The sequence below is a fragment of the Canis lupus genome, chromosome 8, assembly GCF_011100685.1.
Source record: "Canis lupus familiaris isolate Mischka breed German Shepherd chromosome 8, alternate assembly UU_Cfam_GSD_1.0, whole genome shotgun sequence".
Classification (NCBI taxonomy): domain Eukaryota; kingdom Metazoa; phylum Chordata; class Mammalia; order Carnivora; family Canidae; genus Canis; species Canis lupus.
Genome location: NC_049229.1, coordinates 4,000,012 through 4,024,589, shown reverse-complemented (window position 1 = coordinate 4,024,589; position 24,578 = coordinate 4,000,012). Strand labels below are relative to the sequence as shown.

The window sequence follows — 24,578 nt, the reverse complement described above, 5'->3', positions numbered from 1 at the left end:
AACAGAACAGATAATGTCATAGAAAGTGACTTGGGTGGGAACGATATTACATAGGGTAGTCAAGGGAAGGTATCTCAGAGAAGGTTCTATTTGATCCAAGACCTGAAAGATAAAAATAAACAAACAAACAGAAACAAAGGGGTGATAGAAAGTATCCTGCTCAGTTTTCAACTTCATTGGGAAGGGTGGAAGGAAGGACGAGGAGGTAAAGCCTTGGGGGTGATAAGAGAAGGGACTAATCTTGGGGATGAGGCTTCCAGGTCAAAGGAACCACTCATATATCACTACCAAACAAGGGTGAGCCCAGATTGGGAATGTCCAAACATGTTTATTTCCAAATGAGAAATTTCAGAGTCCTGACTTTCCTTCTCATTTCCTGAACAAGTTTCCCTGTATGATTCTGTACCCTAAGGCTCCCCTACCTCCATATTCTCCACCAACCCCCAGTTTCACACCAAGGACCATGGCTTCACTCTCTTAACAGTCTGTTTCACAGTTTAGGAGAGTAGCCAGCTACTACGATGTTCTCCCCAGTGATGTAGCTGGCATCTGAAGAGCACAAGAAAGACACAATTCCCGCACATTCTTCAGGCTCCCCAAACCTGAGAGGAAAAGAGCAGAACTGAGGTCACAGCCCATCCAATGTTAAGCTCCGACTTCAGGTTCTGCTGGACCAGAGGGGGCCCGACATTGAGCCTACAGACCAATACCTCACAAAACTCTAGTCAAATCAGGTTCTGGGGAAGGTCAAGGTGGGCTCAGCAGGAACATGCCCACCCTCCATCCCCTAACCCCAGGCTATTCTCAGACTTTAGCAAGGGAGATCAGCCAGCAGACTGGAAAATCAGGCTCTGTCTCTTCTTGAAATTGAACTTTCCTTCAGAGTAGCCACGGACCTAAGCCCCAAACCCTACCTACCGCTGCAATCCATAGATGTCATTAAAGTCAGGTAGCAAGTATGGCAATGTTTTCTCCTGAGAAAAGATTTCAGAGTCAGTGTTAGGCAAAAGGACTGTTGCGGGGGTAGGGCAGGGGTGGTGGGAAGGGCACCATGGCAGATCGATGCCTCTGTGGGAGGATGACCATGTTCAGGAGAGAGGAGTGGGGCAGAGCTTTGGTTTGCTCCCTACTGAGAATAGAGACCCCATTCTGCAGGAAAGTGAGAGGCTGCTGGTGCCAAAGTCTGCAGGGCAGAGCTTCTGAATTGGGCCTGGACTGAGATTGCAATCCAAGTATGAAGCTGTCTGTGGGCACCGGGAGCTTGGCCAGGGAAGGGACAAATGAGAACCACAGGACAGGTTGGGGAGCAAAGACTGTGATCCTCACCACTTGCATAAAGTCAGTCTTGATTATTCCTGGCACCAAGCAGTTCACTCGGATGCCTTTTGGGGCCAGCTCTATAGCCAGAGACTTACAGAGACCCAACAGTGCTGTTTTGCTGGTGTTGTAGACTCCCAGCTTCTGAAAAGCAAAAGTAAATAGACAAAGGGATTGGAATTGGCAGGAGAGAATGTCACCTGAACAGCCAGAGCTGTGACTCTAGGTCTCACACTGAGATGAAACACCAGACTTTAGGCCCCAACTAAAATCCCTTCCGCTGCCTTTCCCCATTTACAATCATTTTTTTTAAAATTTATGATAGTCACACACACAGAGAGAGAGAGAGAGGCAGAGACATAGGCAGAGGGAGAAGCAGGCTCCATGCACCGGGAGCCCGACGTGGGATTCAATCCCGGGTCTCCAGGATTGTGCCCTGGGCCAAAGGCAGGCGTTAAACAGCTGCGCCACCCAGGGATCCCTACAATCATTTTTAAGAGGTGAATTTCTGAGCTAGAGGACCTTGTCCAGGATTAGAGAAATGCCAGGGAGTCACTGCCATGTGTGTCCAAGTTTGAAACAGAGAAAGCCACCCTGGACTTTCAAACATTCAGCCAGGAAACTGGAATGGGGACATCCCAGGACTCAGAACTTGCTTTCCCATGAACTGTGCATACCCTGGGCAAACGGCTTAACATCCTTGGCTTTCAGAGATGTTATGGCAAATGAGATTATAATCCCAAATTTGTAGTAATCAAGTTAATCTCAACTCCCATCAATGGCCAGTTCTTCTACACCCCACTGTAGAGTCTCACAGGAAATAAGACTCCACTGCCCCTCACCCAGCCCCATGCCGAGGATTTTACACTCACTGGTATTGGTACATAGGCCACCATAGATGAGACCAGAACCACGGAGCCTGCCCTGTAAGGAGAAAGGCAGATGGGATGGGGTAGCAGGTGAGTCCAACTAAGAGCCCAGATGAGCCCCAGGAAATTGTACTTTCACGGTAAGAGGAAAGCAGCTCAAGACTCATGATAAGGTCAGAGAATATCTGGAACACTGAGCAGAAACTAGTGGACACTAAGGTCAATGGCAGGGTCAGTGCTAGCCAGTCACCACAGCCAGGGTCACAGCCAAGAGGCAGCACTCCTGGAGAACAAAGCCCCAGTAATGCATGCTCTCAAGTCACAGCCCCTCTGAGGTCAGTGTGCAGCCAAGCAGTCCCAGCCTGGCCTGCCCAAGACACGGAAGAGCAAGGCTCTGCAGCAAATGCCACAGTGCCTCTAACGAGAAGGGAAACCAATGAGATGGCTCCTAGAGGAGGGCTGGAATTAAGGGGTCAGAGCTAGCGCTCCACGTTACTGCCTTCTGGACCCTTCTTCCCTGGAGTTGCCACTAAAAGAGACAAAGTCTGCATTCTCTGAGATCAAAAGAACAAGAGCTTGTGAAAGGTCTTCTGAAAAGCTGGTTCTTCTCCCTCCCCAGCAAATGTTTCTCTTATTCACAACTGTCACATCCCATGGGGAAGAGGGTAGGTGTGGAAATAGAGAATATTTTCCAAAAGACACACATCTCACTTCTCTTGCTGCCACACTGCATTTCCTGGGCCCCTAGTGCCCACTAGCCCCTCCCTTCCTCACCCTCTGTTTTCCATGTGGGGCAGCAGCTGGCTCAGCAGGAGGGCCGGGGACTTCACATTCACGTCCAGGACCTGAAATCAGAGAAAATACAGAGGCAAAGGAGAAGGAGAGATGAGGTCTGTCCAGTGCCCATTCTCACTGGTCACTTGGAGACCTGTGGCCAGAGCAGGACCCAGGGTACTCCCCATAGACTCAGAGCTTGAGTCCTGCTCTTTAACAGAGTGTGAGGGACAGGGTCCTTCAGGAGAAAAAAAATCTTAGGTTTCTGTCCTGCCTCGGTCACTGGGAAACCACCAATAAGTTGTGGTTGGGGAGACCCTCCCACTGCGGGCCCCCACACCCGCTCTCCCCAGTTAACATCACCTCCAGAGAGAAGGCTGGAGAAAAGAGAAGAGGAGAAGTCAGGATGACTTGTTTTTAGTGACTGCCTTAACGGAGGTGAGGATGAGAGAGAGGGAATCCACACTGAGCACCCAGTCTGTGTCAGGAAATGTTCACAACCAGGATTTTTTTTTTTTAATTGGAAAAGCCGGAGTATGACTGAGAAGGGGGAACTGGAAATTGTATCCAGAAGGCCAGGGAATGTGAGAACTAAAAAAAGGAAGTGGGGCAGTGTCTGCAAGGATGAATAGCAGGCATTATTCAGAGGATGATTCCAACAGGAGGGAACGGCTCACCCTGACCACGGACTCATCTCTACCAGCAGAGTCAGGTGAGGGGGTGGGTCAGGACTGGGCCAGCTCCTCTCACAAGGGCCTTCAGGACAGCAGGGGCAGGTGGCCAGGGCTACAGGAGTCCCTAGAATGTCTGGCGGATTCCAGCTGGGATGGCAAGTCTGGATGCAGTCCCTCCTCTTAGCTGTCCCTCCTCTCAGCTGGACAGGTGAGGCATGGGACAGCCAGACTGATGGATCAGAGTGGGTGCCAGTGAGTCCAGACTGGGACAGCCTCAGAATCCCTCACCATGGACAGATCAGAAATCATTTCTGGCATCTCAGGACTTTGTAGCAGTGACCAGCACAAGGAGAGTCAACAGAGGGGGGCTGCTGGTGCCTGGCATAGGCGGGGCATGGTAGTGCCTATTGAGCTTCCTGATGGGTGGTTCAACCCAGGTGAGCTCATCTTCCACCCATCAGAGTCAGTAGTGACAGGAATATGAGGGACCTTAGGTACTGTGTATGTGTGTGTGCATGCATCCACGCACATGTGTGTGCAAAATGGTGGACAGAGAACCATGCAGAATGTGTAAGATCCTACTCCAGTCCTCACCTTGTCCCACACCTGCTCACTGGCCCCCAGAGTGCTCCCCACCAAAGGGTTGACCCCTGCCACACACACCAGAAAGTCGACGCCCCCATAATGCTCCAGGGCCTGTGAAGGAAACAACAGAATGTGGGGTGAAGAAATGGAATAAAGGGTTCTTTAGAAGCCTCCGTCCTTCCCCCACCAAACTGATGACACAGAGCAAACTAAGTAACCACTTCATGACTGAAGCCATTCTGGGGCAGGGTCGGACCTCAGGGATCAGAGGTTGAGTGAAATATTTGTTTCTCACCTTCCTGGAAGCATCTAATTTCTGCCCCCGCAAGATGTCTGGTTGGTAGCTGGCCACCTCCCCCACCCCCCAAGTCCAGATCTTCATTCACAGTGGTTACTGCCTCTAATCTGTCCCTTCTTTCATATCTTAGATTTCTAATCAATTCCTCCTCCCTTCTCCCTCCACTCTGGAAACGCTCCTCCTTTGGTCACACATACAAGAGCCCATTCACAAGTACAAGTACCTGTGCATTTCACAGTACTTCATATTTACCTCACAGCTCACCCTTTCCAGGACTGTCTCAATGAACTGGTCTTAATCCAGAATGCGACTCTAGTAGGCTCCTCAATCTAATACCTGGAGTGCACTGGCCCTGCACTGCTCAAACTCTAGCAGGTACACTCACCTGAGGTCTGGTTAAATGTGGATTTCAATTCAGCAGCTCTGAGGAGATGGGAGATTCTGGATCCCCAGCAAGCTCCCAGGACATGCCCCACCACTGATCATCAGATCACCTTTTGACAGCAAGCTTCTAGCCTAGACCATGTGAATTCCCTCCTGCCAGGAGCATCTCTTCTCAGCCATTCAGGTTGTCCCTTTGTTTTATCCCTTGAGCAGGACCCTATCCTATGTGTTGTTGGCCTAGACACCAATGCTAGAGACCTCAATCCCCTTCTACCAGGGCTGAATCTGCTTGTCCCCATCTGCCTTCCACCGTGCCCCTCACCGTGGCCACCAGCCGCTCCCGGTCCTCGGCCTTCCCCACGTGGCACACGGTGCCGGTCACGCTCAGCCCCTCGCCCTGCAGCGCTGCCACCGCCCGGTCCACGTTGTGCTGCTTCCGGCTGCTGACCACCACGTGCGCCCCGTCCCGGGCCAGGCGCCGGGCGATAGCGAAGCCGATCCTGTGGGCAGAGATGGCTACGGTGGCTTCATCCCCTCCCCATCCTCCTCCTGGGAGCCTGATCACAAGACACAAATTGAGTTCCACAGTATGGCCCAAGAGTGGCCTCCAAATCTTTCCAAGCAAGGATGGAGAACTATTGAATCTGACTACATATCCTGCCTTCACCAAGGCTACCTCATTTAATTCTCACTAGGTATAATAATCATATTTTATAGGTGAGTAAATTTTCATATTAATCTTGTTAAAGGGAGGTTTTCAAAAGAACATTTTTGGGGATCCCTGGGTGCCTCAGCGGTTTAGCCCAGGGCGAGATCCTGGAGACCCAGGATCCAGTCCCACGTCCGGCTCCCTGCATGGAGCCTGCTTCTCCCTCCTCCTGTGTCTCTGCCTCTCTCTCTCTCTCTCTCTATCATAAATAAATAAATAAATAAATAAATAAATAAATAAATAAATCTTAAAAAAAAAAAAAAAAAAAACAAAACATTTGTGAACATGCTGGGCACCCAGCCTCAATTGTAGAGAATCTTCAGCTGCCCTGTGTTTTCTCCCTTGGTTCTAGCCAGAGGCCTCTGGTAGGAATTATTTTCTCTAAGTCCAACAGCTTTCTTCTGTTCTGCATTGGATCATGCTGAAAAAGATTTCTGTCCCCTCTGCAGCTCCTTTACCTGAAGAGGTCTGAAGCTGCCCTGGTAGGGGCTGGCTGAGCCCAGTAATAAAAGGGTAGAAGGCATATTTCTCCTGTTTCGCATAAACTCTCTGGGCAGCTTGGCATTTTAGAGGTATTCATTTGTTATGACAGCTGGGTACTAGGGGCATGATTTAAAACATCACGGGGGTCTGGGAAAACCTGGAACGGTTAAGCACTTCTAAAATTGCATAGTCCAAACTGGTGATGGTGTAGACCATGAATGGTCAGAAGGAAGATGGTGCCCCTGCAGCATTCGACACCAGAAGCCTCCCTTCCTCCTGCCTGCCGTAGTGCCTCATTACAGATTGAGGCTCCTTATGGCAGCTAGATGATGAGTGGAATTGGAAGGACACTGGAAGAAATGTGATGAAAGGAGAGGTACATCTATAAAAGGTCTCTAAGTTGGTTGAGATGTTGTCCTGCCCATTGCCCTAGTGCTGGTGGGCATTTGCAGCCAATGAACCCCTGAGTCTGAGAGACAAGTAGGTCTTGGGCTTCTCCTTGGTAGACCAAGACCCTAAAAGACCACAGTGATGTGCCTATGAAGGACAGGGATAGAGGGCTGTCCCGATGATAAAAAGTTAAATGTCTTCAGGTTACCCAGCAAGTAAGTGACAGAGACTAAATCCCCAACACTACTCTGACTCAGAAACAGCTAGTTTTCTATCCATATCATTTTTGGAACTCAGAAACCAGATGTTTTAGGGAGAGTTGCTGAGATTTGGAGTTAATTATAAATGTGAGAGCTGTGAGGGGGTCAGGCAAGTTGTATGAGAAAGGCATTGACTGCAGAGCCTGACGTGGGATGGAGATGTTGACGTGTTATGATAGGTCAGCGAGAATTCTCATTCACTTACCCCTTTGTGGATCCAGTGATCACAGCCACTTTATCAGCCAGGGCATAGCTCCTGTCTGTCCTATTGCTGCTCATTCTTGCGGAGAGAGGGACCAAGGAACGTTGAAGACCCCTCAAGGTCCACCACGCAGCTCGGAGCATGGCAGAGCCCATACTGAGAAGGAACCTGGGAAGACAATCTCATCATGAAATACGTAGGGATCTGTGTCTCCATGCATCCTTCAAACTTCCCAGGGAAGTACAGAGCTGCTCATGCCTTTCCACTACCTGTTCCGTGAAGGGCTTCCTCATCGTAGTGAACCACACTACCACAGCAGACGTGGGCAGCTGCAGTGCTGGGCTCCAGGTAGGTGCCTAAGTGATACTTCCTGGAGCCACCTTTGTACTTCTCCCCACACATCCATTCTTCCACAAAGATACTACTTTGAACTTTCTCAACTTTCCCCAGCCTGCTGCAACCACCTGACCCAAGCTCTTGTCATCTCCCCGAGCTTCCACAACCCCGTCTTCTCTCAGATCCCCACTGAAGCAACAGCCTTAGCCCCCACATCAGAGATACCAAACTTGTCAGCATTTGACAGGCAAGTTGTTTCTCTTCATCACAAATGACTCTCATTCAACTGGAGATAAAAGTCCAACCACTCTCTTCTGGTACCAAAACTTTTGTGGAGTCTCTATGCTCACCACCCCCTCCACACTGTTCTGGTCCACCTGCCCAAAGATCCCATGCTACCTGTGCCATTGCAACTGCATCAGTAAGACCTCATTTCTGCAACGCCTTTCTCTCAACCCACATCTCTCACCTCCTTCTGGGGAGATCAAGGAACAATTGTCTTAGGTTGACCCTGGAGATGGCCCTGGGAAACAATGTTAGGAGAGTGGAGGTAGAGAGGTAGAAGGGAAGATCATCCATAGGAGGTGCATTATCAAATGAGTTACCTCTATGGGGATCTGAAGGTCAATCCTGCTGATGAACTCTGAACTCTGTTCAGAGTTATCCTACCCAAAAGGCAAGGACATTGGGGATTTAGGGTACAAACCATTCCAATTTCCCAGGACTGCAGGTTTTAGCACTGAAAGACCATGTTCCATGAAACTGCTCAGTCCTAAGCAAATCAGGACATTCAGTTAATCTCATGAGAGTGTATTTCCAACTCCCGTCTGCTACTGAGGACTGCTACTGAGCAGTATTAATTCCAAAGCATTGTCAACCTGTCCCACCTGTGCTCAGGAGCCTTCAGGAAAAGTCCTAGCTACTTGCTGTTGGACATTGGGCTTCTATGTACAGAAAGGTGAGTGCCCAGGGGACATAAGCAGGACACCAACAGCATCTGTTATATATATCACATTTATTGACCATTATGTCCTAAGCATAGTGCTATGCACTCTACATGATTATTTTAAATTTAATAGTCATGATAACATTTCGAGTTAGTGGTAGTTACTATCCTCATATTGCAGAACTATAAACTGGGACAAAGAGAGAATTTATTCAATCTCTCACCAAAAGAGAAAAGCTCAGGTTCAAAACCAAGTCTACTGAATATAGTTTGAAATTTTAATATCTAAACTCTACTGCCTTCTCTGATTCCCCTCCAGGGAGGGGCTACTTGTTCTGAGCCCACAGAACTTATATATTTGTCTTGGCTATCCTCAAACTTTAAAAATAAACATATACTTACCATATGACCAACAATTGTACTCCTGGGCATTTATCCCAGAGAAATGAAAACATATGTCCACACAACATCATGCACATGAACATTTATAGAAACTTTATTTGTATTAGCCCAAACTGGAAATGACTCAAAAGTCCTTCAATGAATTGTTGAGCCAAGTATGGTACATCTACCCAGTGGTATAAAATAAAAATATAGTTGATCTCCGTCCCTGGATCCTGGCACAGAGCTCCTAAAATCCTTGGGATTTTTTGAGTGATAGGGATATCTTCTATTATTCATAAGAGGTCCCTTTTCAATCACAAGCTGAGTTAATGCTAGTAAGGTGACTTAGGGTGGGGGAATTAGCCTCAGGATGGGGCTGTTCAACAGAAAGACCAAGTGATGAGAAAGTTGGAACCGACGGCTCCACCCACCCACCTCAGGAGGAGAGGGGCTGGAGGAGGAGTGCTATAAAAACTCTTGAATAATGAGATTCAGAGAGCTTCCAGAAAAAGGTATTGTAACTACACACACACATACACACACACACACACACACACACACACACACACAAACTCACCTATACCTTGCCCTATACATCAATTCCACATGGCGGTTTCTAAGTTATATCCTTTATAATAAACCAGTAAATGTAAGTAAACTAAATGTTCTGAGTTCTGCAGGTCATACTAGCAAATCATCAAATCTGAGAAGAAGGTTGTGGGTATTCTCGATTTATAGCCAGTTGGTCAGTAACATGGGTGACTAGAGACCTGTAATTGGTGTCTGGACTAGGGGCAGACATTTGGGACCAAACCCTTAAACCTCTGGCATCTGACACTAACTAGTTAATGTCACAATTGAATTATATTATTGGACACCTAGCTGGTGTTGAAGAATTGGTTGGTGTGAGAAAACACTCTAGAGCATAAAAAGCAATAAACTACAACAATTTGGATGGAGCTCAAGGAAATTATGCTGAGTGAAAAAGGCAATTCCATTAATGATGCCACTAATGTGGCATTCTCAAAAGACAAAATTATACATATGGAGAAGAGATTTGTGGTTGCCAGGGGTTAGGGAGGGGGTTGCAGGAAGCAGCTGGGTGTGGCTATAAAGAGGTAGCATGAGGGATATTTGTGCTAATGGAACAATTCTATATCTCAGTTGTGGTGGTGGCTTCACAAATCTGCATGTGATAATAGTCCAGCACTACACATGCAAATGATTGCATATGAAACTGGTGAAATCTGAGTAAGGTCTGTAGATTGTATCAATGTCAGTTTCCTGGGTTTAATACTGTACTTTCATTTAGAATATGGATAGGAAATTCTGGATGAAAGAAGGGTACACAGGACCTCTCTGTACTATTTTTGCAACTTCCTCTGAACCTAAAGCTGTTTCAACCTAAAAGCTTTAAAAGAAATTCATTTGGCTTTGACTTGAAGAAAACAACTGACCTAAGCTCTACAGAAGAAGAAAATACAAATTCATCCACTGGGGCTATTTTTATATTTCTAGAATCACTTTAAAGTAACTTTATTAAAACAGACATCTACTCTGTAACATGTACTCCTGACTCTTAATAAGGGAGGCACATCTTTAACCATTAGTCTTTACAATTTGACAGAGCCGAGGAATAAGGCACAAGCTTGGCTGTTGAAACACAGCACAACACAAACAAGTGCCTGGCCTCTAGAAGATAAACTGAGACAGAGTGAGTACCCAGGGCAGAAGAGGTGAGCAAGCACTTGTAAAAGAAGTGAGGTAGAGCTACTAGTCACCTCATCTTGATAGCTGGGGCTAAGAATGCTCCAGACACAGAGTCTAGTCAGAGTGGGTCTGAGGCAGGAGACATAGGCAGCCAGCAGCGACAGAGCGGAGGGCCTCCTGGGTTGCTGAGGTTAGGTGGGATGCTGAGGCAAGGCCATGGGATTTGGGGCTTTCTCCAATGGACAAAACACACACACACACACACACACACACACACACACCAAAAAAATCTCTTGGAGTTTTTTAGAAATCGATAATTTTTATATAAATGGTGATCACACTCAAGGAGGCATAAATTTCATTGGAGGCCCTAATGACTGAAATAGCTAATACTTGTTGCTCTAGTGCTCATTTTTTGTCTGAATTCCTATTCTATTTTCTGAGTGGTCTATCCCAGTCTTTCTACCACTATTAAGCCCTCACACAAGTAGAGAAGTAATGAAGATAGCTAACCTAACCTTTCTTAGAGAACAGAATCATAGGATTCAGAATAGACAAGTTCACATCTGTATTCAACATAAAAGCTTGAAACAACCATGCACTTTCTGCTTAAATCTCTGGGTTTGAAAACAAGTTCGATCTTGATCTTAAGGAGTATAATGGCCTGAACTGTGTTCCTCCCCGGCCCTCAAATTCATATGTTGAGACCCTAACCTCAATTACCTCAGTGTGTCTTGGGAGTGGAGATGGAGCCTTTAAAGAAGTGGTTAAGTTGGGATCCCTGGGTGGCGCAGCGGTTTAGCGCCTGCCTTTGGCCCAGGGCGCGATCCTGGAGACCCGGGATCGAATCCCACGTCAGGCTCCCGGTGCATGGAGCCTGCTTCTCCCTCTGCCTGTGTCTCTGCCTCTCTCTCTCTCTCTCTCTCTCTCATGAATAAATAAATTAAAAATCTTTTTTAAAAAAAGAATACTTTGCTTTGATATATAAAAGTCTACTATTTTAAAATGCCCAGTTTCTTCTTGGAGAAATGACTTCTTCTATGGCTGGAGCAAGAAAAATATAAGAAGAGCCTGGAACACCATGTACTGCCAGAAAGTAAACAGTAGTAAAAAATAAAAAATAAATAATAATAATAATAATAATAGAAACAAACAAAAAGAAAGAAAGAAAAAAAGGACAGAAGGATGTCAAAGGACAAAAGAGCCAAATTGAAAGAGCTCCCAGTGGCCAAAGCTGGAACAAATGAGCAACAAAATAAATAACATAGTATTGAATTTTAATCTAATGTATAAAATAAATATACATGTGTCCATACTGATACCAAAAAAATGACTAAATAAATAAATGAAGAAGAAATAAGCCTTCTTTATAGAAGAATTCCAAATCATATTTCCTTTGCATGAGCTGGAGAGGAATCCCTTCTCCCCTCGCTTGAAAGTAAGCTGGAGTTGGAGCCTTGCTTCTAAAGAATCAAGTGTAGAAAAGGAACAATAGTAACCGCACGGTGGAGAAACCCAGAAGAAACTGCCCTAACCCAGTGATCAGGGTTCGCATCGCCGTATAAGTCATTTGCTGTCATGTGTGCCCGATATGATGAGATATAAAGGGCACTTCACCGCTGGGGAATTGGTCTCCCTAGCCCAAGCATCCCTGCCTAATTGTGAGGGAAACATCAGACCAACCCAAACTGAGGTACATTCTACAATGTCTTGACTGATACTCTTCAAAACTGTTGAGATCATGAAAAACAAGACTGAGGAAATGTCTGGGATAGGAGGGGATTAAGGAAATAATACATTGTGGTATCCTGCATGGGATCGTGGCACATTGAAGGGACATTATTGGAAAAATTGGAGTGCTAGGAAGAAAGCAGGTAGTTTAGTGTGAAATTGTACCAGTGTTCATTTTGTAGTTTTGATGAATGTGCCATTGTTTTACATAAAAGGTTAACGTTAGAGGAAACCAAATGAATGAAGAGTGTACTAGTTTTGCAACTTTTCGGTAAATCTAAAATTACTCCAAAATAAAAGGTTAATTAAAAATTTTTTTACCAACTACACATACCTTAGAGGATTTTGAGTGTAGAATTTGGCAATTATTACTAAAGCTGTGAATAGTGAAAATCTGCTGCTAAAATTTCATAACTTTAAATTAGCTGTACATTTAGAGATTTTAGGTAATGTATGAAAATTGGACTGTTCTTAAATTTTCTGAAATAATATGTTCTGATTACACTGTAGAAACCTCTAGACAATTGCAAGGTGCCAAGATTCACAGGAGGGCTCAGATGGAGCACTCCCCTCCCTCCCATGCCTAGCCCTGGAAGAGCCCCCTTGACATGCTCTTTGAGGGTAGGGACAGTTGGTGCCATGGTGCCTCTGGCATGGCTGATACTAACTGTGACAGAAGGGAGTAGGGATTTGAGCTGATATCTTTGGTACATAAAAAATAAGGAGGTTAGCACTTCCTCTGTTAAGGACTTGAGTCCTAGTCTTAAGACTATCCCTGTCCATACTCTGGCCCTCCTGGCGGTGACCAGTGTCCACTACCACACCCTACCCAACCTGACCAATTTCAAGCCTTGCAGGGCAGGGACTGTGCTGAGAAGAGGCTCTGGCCTCTAGTGCTTCTAGAGGACTCTAGCTTCTCCAGTCTCTACAGCCCTTTGTCCCCCAGGATTGTCAGTGGAGGAAACAGACAAACCTACCTGGGGCCAATGAACTCAGGTGCTTTCCTCTGATTCTTAAACAGAAGCCTGGGGCTGTAGCAGTCCTGAAGCTCCGCTGATCACCCCGAACATTCTGCTATATAAGAGCTTCCTCCCGTTTCTTCTTGTCTTTCAGGACACTCCCTTTAAGCTCACCTGTTCCCTGTCCATCACACTCCTAACCCTTTTTTTTGAGTCATGAAAACATTTAAGCAAAATGTGATATCCTTAGTATTACCTGTAATATCCCTGAATAACCCCTCCTAAGGCAAGCTTCTGCCTCCCCAGCTAGGTTCCCAGTAGCAAAAGGTTCTGGAGGACGATAGGGGTTCACCTTCCCAGGAGAGTGCAGACAGAGGGGTATAGGCTAATGATTGCAGGAACAGGGAGAGGACCCAGGAAAGGGAGCGCACAGTACATGGCTATGCATGAGCCTGACAGGAAGCCCTTAGTATCTATTTGTTAAATAAATATTTATGTATCACACAGGAAAGGAGAGACAGGTTTCCATATGCCCTTATGGCCTAAAGAGAGCCTGAGGGGAAAGCAGAGTCACAGATTAGAGCTCTAGAGAGCTATACCCACAGAGAAATAGTTCAGGAGGTTTTTGTCAATTTCAGCCCATTCTAGACTAATCTACCAGTGATAGCATCTCTTCCTAATGCATATTTGTCACGATGCATTACATGTTTCGACGAGTGGCATGTTCATATATCTGACATCTGTTTCGAAATTCTACTCACCCTCTGCAGCTGTCCTGATACTGAGAGCACTGTTATGCAATTTTTAGGTGTTCCAGAAGTACTTATAAATTAACAGACTGACACTGAACAGCGGAATTACATGAACGTTAAAAATGTGTTTATCTGATCCTCTCAAAGTGCTGTCATCTTATATATGCCATGGACTTTTTCTATTGTGAAATATTTCAAGTGAATGACAAAGAACAAAGTAATGCGGCCAACACCCACATTTTATAAATGTTAACATTTTGCCCTATTTCATATTTTTTAAGTAAAACATTACAAATTGAGAAGAAACCTCCTTCTGTGCTTCTCCAAGATCCTATTCCCCTCTCTCCACTCTTCCCAGAGAAGGCTTCCATCCTAAAGTTGTGTGCATCCTTCTTGCCCATGTTTTTACATTTTTATTACATTTACATTCATAAATAATAGGTATTGTTTTGCTTGTTTTTATGCTTTACCAAAAATTGTATTATGGCACTGTACCTATCATACTGAAATTTACTGGTTGTCATCAAATTTATATTTTTGGAATTGAATCACAACACATGAATCTCTAGTCCATTCGCTTTCACTGCACAGAACAGAGTGTTCTCACTGTATGAACAGACACAATTGTCCATTTTCATGTTGATGGACATTTGGGTTGTTTTAGTTTTTATCTATTAAAGAAAGAAAATGCTGCCATAAGCATCATGTGCACATCACCTTGCACCACACATGTGTAAACTTTCCCGTAGAATTTATTTTGGAGGAGGAGGCTGGGTCAAAGGGCACACACATCTTGATCTTTACTATATACCAAATTTGTTTTCCTAAGCTGTTGTACCAGTTTACACTCATTTGAGAGCACCGGTTCCTCCAAGTCATTCTTAATGCTTATGCTCTCAGATATTCCCACTTTTGGCATTCTCAGAGATGTGAAATAGCATCCCATTGTGGTCTGGATTTTCCTGATTACCAGTGCAGTTGGTCTTCATTGCATGTTTGATGGCCATTCAGGGTTCCTCTTCTGTAAATTGATGGGCTGTCATTCTCTGTGCACTATTTATTGGGCTGTTTCTCATCAATTTTTAAGGGTTATTTGCACTTTCTGAGTGCTAATTTTAGTGGACTACTCCCTTTATTCTGACTTTTTGCAGTCATCTGGCCTTCCAGTTATCACTCCTCATTCTTTGAAGATTTTATCCCCTGGTTCATTGTCTCCCTCCCCATTACTCAATTACTAGGGATTTCAATACCTACAAGGATGATCTTGATTCCCAATCCTCTTACACCCAGTGATCCTGCCTTCATCTTTCCCACGCCACCTGCTTCCAGTCATGCCTGAGACCTTGCCAGTTACTAATAATCACATTCACTCCTTTCTCTTGATGACTAGTGTCCCCCTGTTCAATATTTATGTTTCAGCACACTGCCTCTGATAGCCTGACTTCAATAATTCTTCAACTCTAACAGCCTGCTTTCCATTGACCTGCCAACTTTTAATATCCCACACACCTTCGAGTCCTTACCCCCTACCCTATGTGGCTTAGAATCCACATTCCAACATTATACTCACTTCTCTGTATGTGTGGTCATTCTCTTGCTCTTTTTTTCTTCCCTTGAACTTTTCTGGAAAAACCCCAACATTGAATAAATATGGTTCTCCATTCACTCTCCAATAGCACATCAGCAAATGATGTTTGCTGGGAAAAAAACACACAAGCACGGTGATATTCATGACCACTAACCTTAGGAAGGCCATCAGGCTGCCCTTCATTCTTTCAGCTCCACTTCCCTAATTGATCACTCTCTCATATTCTTAAGGACAATTACTTCATAACTTCTCTTCCCTAAAATTTCCAAAGCCTTCCATGTTCTCATTTTTAGCTGATGACCTTACTTCCAATTGTATGGAGCATATAGAAGCAATCTAAAAAGTATTACCAACTTCAATTCTCTACTTTCCCTTCTGTTACAGCTGATAAACTGTCAGTGCTCCCATGCAAAGCCAACACTTCCACTTCTGCCCTGGGTGGCATCTCTTCTCACTTTTTCAAAGATACTGTCTGTACAGGATCATTCTCTTCAGCATACACTCTGTATATCTCCTGTGTTAAAAAAATAAATAAATAAGAACAGGGATCCCTGGGTGGCTCAGCGGTTTAGCACCTGCCTTTGGCCCAGGGCGGGATCCTGGAGTCCCGGGATCAAGTCCCACGTCAATCTCCTGGCATGGAGCCTGCTCCTCCCTTTGCCTGTGTCTCTGCCTCTCTCTCTCTCTCTCTCTCATAAATAAATAAATCTTTAAAAAATAAATAAAAAATAAAAACAAAACCCCAAACTCCCTTAATACATATCCCCCTCAACTACCATCCCATTTTCCCTCCTCCCTCTACAGGAAAACTCCTGTAGATCCTCTACACTCACCCTCTCCCCTTGCTCTTCTGTCCTTTCTTAAAGCTAGGCCCGACAGGCTTTCATCATCACCACTCGCTAAAACTATCAGCAAGGCTGTGGTTGACCTCCACTTTGCCAAATCTAATGATAAATGCTCGGTCCTCATCTTATTCAGCCTCTCAGCAGCATCTGACATGATCGTTCCCTCCTTCTTGAGATACCTCCTTCTCTTTGATTCTCATCAAATCTCACTAATACTCCTTTACTGGTTCCTTCTCTTCCTTTCCGGGTCTAAAACTGGAGCACCTGGGGCTCCAGCCTCAGACCTCCTTTCCTTGATGAACATTAATTCATTAGGGGATCTCATCCAGCCATAGTTTCACACGCAATCTGTAGTCTAGCCACTCTCAAATTGACATCTCTGGCTTCACCATCTTGCCTGAACTCCAGACTCATATATTAGTTAGCTGTCCACTTGATGTCTGATAAGCATCTCTAACTCAACATGTTTAAAACCAGGTTCTGGGGCAGCCCCGGTGGCGCAGCGATTTAGTGCCGCCTGCAGCTCAGGGTGTGATCCTGGAGACTCGGAATGGAGTCCCACGTCGTTGGGCTTCCTGCATGGAGCCTGCTTCTCCCTCTGCCTGTGTCTCTGCCTCCCTCTCGCTCTCTCTGAATAAATAAATAAATAAATATTTAAAATAAAATAAAATAAAATAAAATAAAATAAAATAAAATAAAACCAGGTTATTAATGCTCTGTCACAAGCCTACTCCTCCTGCAGAGTTCACCATCTTATTAAAAAGCACCACCATTAACCCAGTCACTTGGGCTTTGGAAACTCTACACTTTGACCTCTCCCTTTCTCTCTCATCCTGTATGAGCAAATTATAAATTCTCCACTTCCAAAATACATCAGAATGCATGCACTTCTACCTCTACCACCATTATCCAGAGACAAGTCATCATCTCCTGCTTGGACTATTAGAATGGCCTACTGACTGAACACCCCGTCCCTTTCACCCTTACCCCTTTCCAATCCACTCTCCACACAGTAGCTAGAGTAATCCTTAGAAACTGTTAGCTGTATCTTGTCATTTCTTAGCTCAAATCTTCCTTCCAGTGGTTCCCCACACCCTTCAGATGTCCTTATCAATGGCCTTTCAGGCATTGCATACCCTGTCTCCCTATCTCCTTTTCGACCTTATCTTCTATCACTCTTTATCCACACCTCCTCCAAACATACTGTACTCTTGTTCCTCGATGACCAGGTATACTTCTGCTTAAGAGCCACTGCTCAAGTTGGTCATTCTGTCTGAGAATTTCTTCACCTGGATATCCATATGCCAAACTCACTTTATCAGGATGGCCTTCCCCAGCCACCCTTATAAAATAGCAGCCCCACTCAGGCATCCCTCAAATGTAGTTTTTTACACAACTTCAATTTATTTTTGTATATGGTTTGAAGTAGGGATCAAATTTATTTTTTTAAAGACTTTATTTATTTATTTGAGAGAGAGAGACCATGAGCAGGGGGTAGGGGCAGAGGGAGAGGGAGCAGCAGTCTCCCCACTGAGCAGGGAGCCTGATGTGGGAGTCAATCCCAGGACCCTGGGATCATGACCTAAGCCAAAGGCAGACATTTAACTGACTGAGCCACCAGGTGCCTCAGGATCTAATTTATTTTTATGTAGAAAACCAGTCATACCATTAGTATTTATTGACTAGTCCTTCCTTTCCTCCCCTGGCTTGTATAATCTCACTTGTGTCATTTCCCAAACTTTCATCCATGTGAAAGTTTGTTTCTGGGCAATCTATTCTGTTCTATTGGTCTATTTGCCTATTTTGTTTTCCATAGCATTTTAATAAGTCTTGATATATAGTAAGGCAAGTATCCCCACCTTTTTTCTTCATCAAAATTGTTTACTATTCTTAAAGTTTCATTCTTCCGTAGGAGTTCCACTAAGAAACAAAAACAAACTATTGTAATTTTTATCAGAATTACAATGACCCCATAGAGCAAAATGAGGACAAATGGGTATCTTTGTGTTATTGAGCCTTCCCACATGTAGTAGATCTCTCCACTTACTCAGAACTTTGTTCCACTCTTCAAAAATGTTTTTTATGTTTCCTTGTTAAGATAGAGCAAATTCTATGTTATTTTTATTCTTAGATATCTAATAGATTTTATGAATGATACCCTTTTCTCTTTAACATTTTGAACTGGTTGTTATGTTGTAGGACAACATTACCGATTTTGCATGTTGATCTTGCAGCTAGCAAACTGCTGACTTATCTTATTAGTTCTATAGATTCTATGCATTGGCAAATATTGAGTCTTTCTCTTCCTTATGAATTCTTACATCTTACTTCCTTCTCTCATCTTACTGTATTGATTAAAACCTCCAGTATAAGATTGAACAATAGAGGTGCTGCAGGCTTCCTTGTCTTACTACAGAATTCCATGTGAATATAGTTAGGATTCACTTTTAAATGCTGTTTATTGTATATGTTTGGTAGGATTCTATATTGGGTTAAGAAAACTGGGTGATGGGCACTGAGGGGAGCACTTGACAGGATGAGCACTGGGTGTTATACTACATGTAGGCAAATCGAACTCCAATAAAAAAATATACATATAAAAAAAGAAAATTCCCTTCTAGTCCTAGTTTGCTAAGAGTTGGTTTGTTTTGTTTTGTTTTTATCCTGAATAGATTTTAAATTTTTTTGCTTCTGTTGAGATGATCATATGGATTGTTCCTTTGATCTCTTAAGGAACTGAATTATAGTTATGCATTTTCTGCTGGTGAACATCCTTGTGTTCTTGGGATAAATTCTACGTGGCCATGATTTAGTTTGTATATACCACAGCACCATAATTGGTGAATGGAAGAGTCCTTATGTTGCCATATGCTGTATAGTGATGGCTTTCAGCATCCTCTTCGTTCAGTAGCTGAAAAAATATCAGAATTTAATTGCCATCAGATGTCAGTACGAAAAGGGAGTTATCTGCAGAAGACAATGGAATGAATAATTAACCCTTCCACCTCTGAACATTGACTGAGATAAATTTCTAGCTACTGTTCTCTGTTTTATATATACTACCACTATAACTTTGGGATTTTTGTACTATGTTCCTTGTTGAGATTGGTCAATAATTGTCCTTATCCTGGTTTAAAACTGATATTTAAAAACCAAACCAAGTGGAAGTTTAGCTTCCACTTAGAATGTACAAAACCACAAGAAAATATCAACTCCCACCTTAGCAATGAAAAAATATAGATAATCTACAGAATTATAACTTTCCTAGACCCCATCAGAAAGCTGAGGCAACCATGCAAGCTGAATTCTGAAGACTTAGAAAACTGGCCAAGGAAAGATGGGATACAGGGACTGTTTCACTTTTGTCAAAGTAGGAGAGGAAGAGGTGGCTACCATAAAAGTGAAAGAAGAAAGCAACTAAAATTTTAATGAATTAAAAAAATAAATAAAATAAAATTTTAATGAATTCATTAACACTGAATATGGGCTAACATGCAGTTTAGAACAGTTTCTCAGCTTTCACCCTATTGACATTTTGGGCAGGATAATTATTTGTTGTGAAAGGCTGTCCTAGGCATCATAGAATATTTAGCAGCATTCCTGGCATCTACCTACTAGATGCCAGTAGTATCCACTCCTCCCCCTGAGTAGTGATAATAAAAAATGTCTTCAGAAATTACCAAATTTCCTTTTGGGGGCAAAATGCCCATTTTTGAGAACCACTAGTTTAGAACAATGGACACCCAGACACAAGAGAGTCTGAACTCACCCACAAGCTCTTTTCCAAAGGCCTCCACCAAGTGCTGATGAAAAAGGGCCAGAGAGAACCCCAAATTAAACAACAAAGATTGTTAGTTTAGATACAAAACATGACCCAATATGTTGTCTACAAGAAACTCACTCTGAAAACAAAGAAAGAAATGCTTTAGCAGTTAAAAGATGAAAAAGGAAGATCATGCAAATACTACTCAAAAGAAAGCTGGAGGAGCTATATTAGTACAAAAAGAGTACACTTCAAAACAAAGACTATTGCCAGGGATAAAGAGGAACATTACATAATGAAAAAGAGATCACATTAGCAAGAAGATGTAACTATCCTAAATGTGTATGTATCTAAAAACAGAACTTCAAAATAGATAAAGTAAAAACTGTTAGAATTTGAAGGAGAAACAGGTTAATCTGCACTTATACTTGACTTCAACACTCCTCTCTCCTCTAGGACAAGAAAATGGAAAATCAATGAGGATATGAAAAACCTGAACAATACAATCAACCAACATGACCTAACTGGCATGTATAGAGCACTCCACACAACAAAAGCAGAATATACATAGTTTTTTCCCAAGCACACATGAAACATCCATCATAATTAGACCATATCCTGAGCCATAAAACAAATCCCAACACTTTGAACAAGATTAAAATATTATAAGTATGCCCTCTGCAGGATAACTGAGTGGCTCAGTGGTTGGGCTCAGGTCATGATCCTGGGGTCCCGGGATCAGGTCCCACATCAGGCTCCCTGCATGGAGCCTGCCTCTCCCACTGCCTATGTCTCTGCCTCTCTCTGTGTGTCTTTCATGAATAAATAAATAAAGTCTAAAAAAACTCTCCCAAAAAAACAAGTATGCTCTCTGCCTCAACAACATTAAACTAGAAATAAATAACAAAGGTATTCGGAAAATCTCTAAACATCTGGAGAGGAAACGACACACTGCTTAACACACATACACCTACAGTGATTTACAAGAGAAATTAGAGAATATTTTAATTGAGTGACTATGAAAACACAAATCTATGTCAAATATACCAAATTGGGAGGATGCAAATGAGTGTCAGAATTCCCCCTCTCTCTGTCTTTTCCTCTCTCTCTTTGTCTCTGTTTCTCCTCCAAAACAGTTTGTATTTTTAAAAAATGATCCATTTCTAGTTGATAAAACACATCTCTAACCCCATCTTGTCCTGGTGTTTTTATTAAGAGGGGGCAGGAAGACAGAGGTTGACTAACTGTTAATTGTTTTCATTAACAACTTTTAATTTTTTCAAGTTTTCCTGATGCCAAAAGATCTGTTTGTTTTTTCACTGAAAAGGCTGTCCCTACATGGGCACTTTTCAGAAGGAAAGGTTACAAGGGGATGAGGACCCTCACTGGAATGCAGACCCACACTGCAGGCATGATAATCCCCGGCATGCTCCGTGGGATGATGAGAAGATGGAAGGGTTCATGACTTCTCTTGGCAGCTCAGCCTTGGAAGCAATCCCTTTCCTGAGAAAGCCTATGCCTTACCCCATTCTAGATGACATGGAATTCATCCACAGCCTTGACACACAACAGGTAGGGACCAAGAAAGGACACATCTTAACAAATATTATTTGTACAATCTCTTTTCCTTGATCAGATTTTCCCCCAGATTGTCTATTTTATTAGTCATTTTTTAAAAGATTTTATTCATTTATTTGAGAGAGCATGAGCATGAGTGGGACAGGGGTGGGGTGGGAGCGGAAGTGCAGAGGGAGAGGGAGAAGCAGACTGCCTGCTGGGCAGGATGCCTGACTGGGGCTCAATCCCTGGATCCTGAGATGGTGACCTGAGCTGAAGCCAGATGCTTAACCGACTGAACCACCCAGGAGCCCCTTATTAGTCGTTTTAAACCAGCTCTTAGTTTTGTCGGTTATCTTTACAATTTTTTTCTTTCTATGGAGATGGGAGGATGGTGGTGTTGGTTTGGTGTGGTGTAACTGTTGTTTGGTTTGTTGGTTTGCTGGTTTCAGTTTCCCACCAACTTCTCTCCACTAGCGTCTCCGTTTCCCCCAATGGCAACCAATGTTACCAGTTGTTTTTTTTACTTAGCCTTCCCATTTTGTGCATGTATGAGCAACTACATATAATTATGAACTGTACTTGTGTAGTTGTAACTCATAAAAGAGGGGCATATTGTGCACACTGTACTGCCCATTACTTCCTTCATTTAGTCATATATTTTGGGGCTGATTATGAATCACTATATCCTGAGAGTCCTTATTATTTTTATTATTTTTTCAAAAGATTTTATTTATTCCTTTGAAAGAGAGAGAAAGAGCACGTGCGTGCACAAGCAGGGGCAGAGGGAGAAGCAGACCCCCTGCTGAGCAGGGAGCCCAATGTGGAGTTCCATCCTGGGACCCTGAGATCATGACCTGGGCCAATGCTTAACCAGACTGAGCCACCCACGTACTCCTTCATTCTTTTTAATAGTTACACACAGTATTTGTATTTTATGACTATTCACTAAATTGTAATCAATCTTTCACTTTTATAAATAGTAGCATAATCAATAGCCTTTTTCATATATCATTTTATTTGTATCTGTAGAATAAATTAGGAGAAATGAAATTGGTAAGTCAAAAGGAATATGCTTGTGTTATTTTATTCCATATTGCCAAATTGCCATCCATAGATGTTGTATCTATTTGTACTGCTGCTTACAATGTGTGAGAGGACCCGTTTCATCACACCCTAAATGCCAGTTAACCCAGTATTCGATCAACTTATTGGACCTTTACCAATCCAAACATTTTAAAATGGTGAAAGTGATTAAGAGGTACAAACTTCCAGTTACAAAATAAGTCACAGGGATGAAAAGTACTGCATAGGGAATACAATCAATGATATTTTAATAACATAGTATAATGACAGACAGTGCCCACTCTTACTGTGGTGAACACTGCATAAGGTACAGAATCACTGAGTCATGTTGTACACATGAAATTAATAGAACATTACATGTCAACTACACTTCAAAACTAAAAATTTTAAAATAAAATAAGTAAAAATGGTGTTTCAGCATAGTTTAAAGCTACATTTCTTTCTGTATTGCTGAAATTGAGTATTTTCTGTGAACACCTATTCATATTCCTAGTTTTTTTTTCTAAGAGTTTTTGTCTTTTTCTTATTGATTTGCAGAGGTTCTTTTTGCATTAGGAAAGTAAGGTCTTAGCCTATCCTATAAGCTGCAAATACTTTCCTCCAGCTTGTTATTTTCTGTTTTAACTTTACTTGCAAATAAATAAAGCCCTCTTGGTGGAGTCTTCCCTGTAGAATTATGTACCAGTGCTTTTTATTCTCATTAATTCTTTATTGTCTTATATTTTATATGATCTGACTTAATATCGCTACTCCAACTTTCTTTGGTTAATAATTGGCTACTCTATCTTTTCCATCCTTATATTTATGACTTCTGCAACCACTTTTTTTCACTCCGCCTCTTGTCATCAGCCTAAAACTAGATTTTGTACTGCTTTATTTAATCCAATCTGCTAGTCTGAATAGATTAGTTTACCTGCTTGTGATTATCGATAAATTTGGACTTATTTCTAACATATACTGTGTTTTCTGTTTATCATCCATACTAGTTTACTAAGACTGCTGTGACAAATTACTACAAATGTGGTGACCTTCAAAAAACCAGAAATTAGGGGCACCTGGTGGCTCAGTCAGTTAAGCACCTGCCTTCAGCTCAGGTCATGATCCCAGGGTCCTGGGATCTAGCTTCACATCAGCCTCCTTGCTCAGCTAGGAGCCTCCTTTTCCCTTTCCCCGCACCCTCCCCCACTTGTGCTATCTTTGCCTCTCTCTGTCTCTCCCTCTCTCTCTCTCAAATAAATAAAATCTTACTTTAAAAAACCCAAAAAACAAACAAACGACAAAAACTATTTTGTCACAGTTCTGGAGGCCAGAAGTCTGGAATCCAGGTGATGGCAGGGCCGAGTTCCCTCCTGAAGCTCTGGAGGAGATTCCATCCCTTGCCTCATCCAGCATCTGTGGCTATTGGCATTCCCAGGCTTACAGGTGCATCTCTCCCATCTCTGCCTCTGTCTTCATATGACCAGCAGTCCTCTCCCTGCGTGTCTCTTGACACCTAGCATTGGATTTGGATTTAGGGCCCACTCAGATAACTGAGGGGGATCTCATCCAGTGAGCCTTAACTTTATTCCATGTGCAAAGACTTCTTTTTCAAATAGGGTCACAATCACAAATTCCAGGGATTATGATGTAAACATATCTTTTGGGGGGCTATCATTCAACCCACTGCGCACCATCCTGATATTCCTTATTCTTAGCTATTTCCCCCCTCCTTTCTTGACTAATGTCAGATTGATAAAGGTTTATCTTTTTATTTCTGCTTGTTCAGAAGGTATTAGATATCTACACTAATTTTGGTCAGTATTCTTAAATTTAACAGACATATAGCTGTAAAATTGTCCAATAAATTCTGTATTTTGGGATGCCTGGTTGGCTCAATGGTTGAGTGTCTGCCTTCGGCTCAGGGCATGATCCCAGGATCGGGATCAAGTCCTACATCGGGGTCCCTACAGGGAGCCTGCTTCTCCCTCTGCCTATGT

The 24,578-nt window shown here is 43.2% G+C and overlaps 1 protein-coding gene and 1 long non-coding RNA gene across 2 annotated transcripts; both read right to left on the bottom strand.

Annotated features, from left to right (window-relative positions):
- Nucleotides 1-342: 342 nt before the first annotated feature.
- Nucleotides 343-6,309, bottom strand: LOC490617 (dehydrogenase/reductase SDR family member 2, mitochondrial). The gene is made up of 8 exons (XM_038544075.1): nt 6,251-6,309; nt 5,224-5,401; nt 4,229-4,330; nt 2,961-3,031; nt 2,190-2,241; nt 1,327-1,461; nt 919-974; nt 343-602 (listed from the first exon to the last, which is right to left on the bottom strand). The coding sequence occupies exons 1-8, from the start codon at nt 6,307-6,309 to the stop codon at nt 491-493; spliced, it is 765 nt and encodes a 254-aa protein (XP_038400003.1). The 3' UTR covers nt 343-490.
- A 647-nt stretch (nt 6,310-6,956) lies between these two features.
- LOC111097196 lies at nt 6,957-24,143 on the bottom strand. Its single transcript, XR_005362808.1, has 4 exons — nt 24,023-24,143; nt 15,702-15,865; nt 15,334-15,460; nt 6,957-7,113 (listed from the first exon to the last, which is right to left on the bottom strand). It is a non-coding gene; the product is annotated as an uncharacterized LOC111097196 (long non-coding RNA).
- Nucleotides 24,144-24,578: the final 435 nt, after the last annotated feature.

What these genes read in the sequence shown, in the direction of transcription:
- LOC490617 (XM_038544075.1), bottom strand. Translation starts at nt 6,309, where the DNA reads ATGGTCTACACCATCACCAGTTTGGACTATGCAATTTTAGAAGTGCTT. An exon ending in CCCCACATGGAAAACAGAGG is followed by an intron (nt 2,242 to 2,960) that starts GTGAGGAAGGGA and finishes TTCTCCTTACAG; the next exon opens with GGCAGGCTCCGTGGTTCTGG. An exon ending in AGACTGACTTTATGCAAGTG is followed by an intron (nt 975 to 1,326) that starts GTGAGGATCACA and finishes ATCTTTTCTCAG; the next exon opens with GAGAAAACATTGCCATACTT.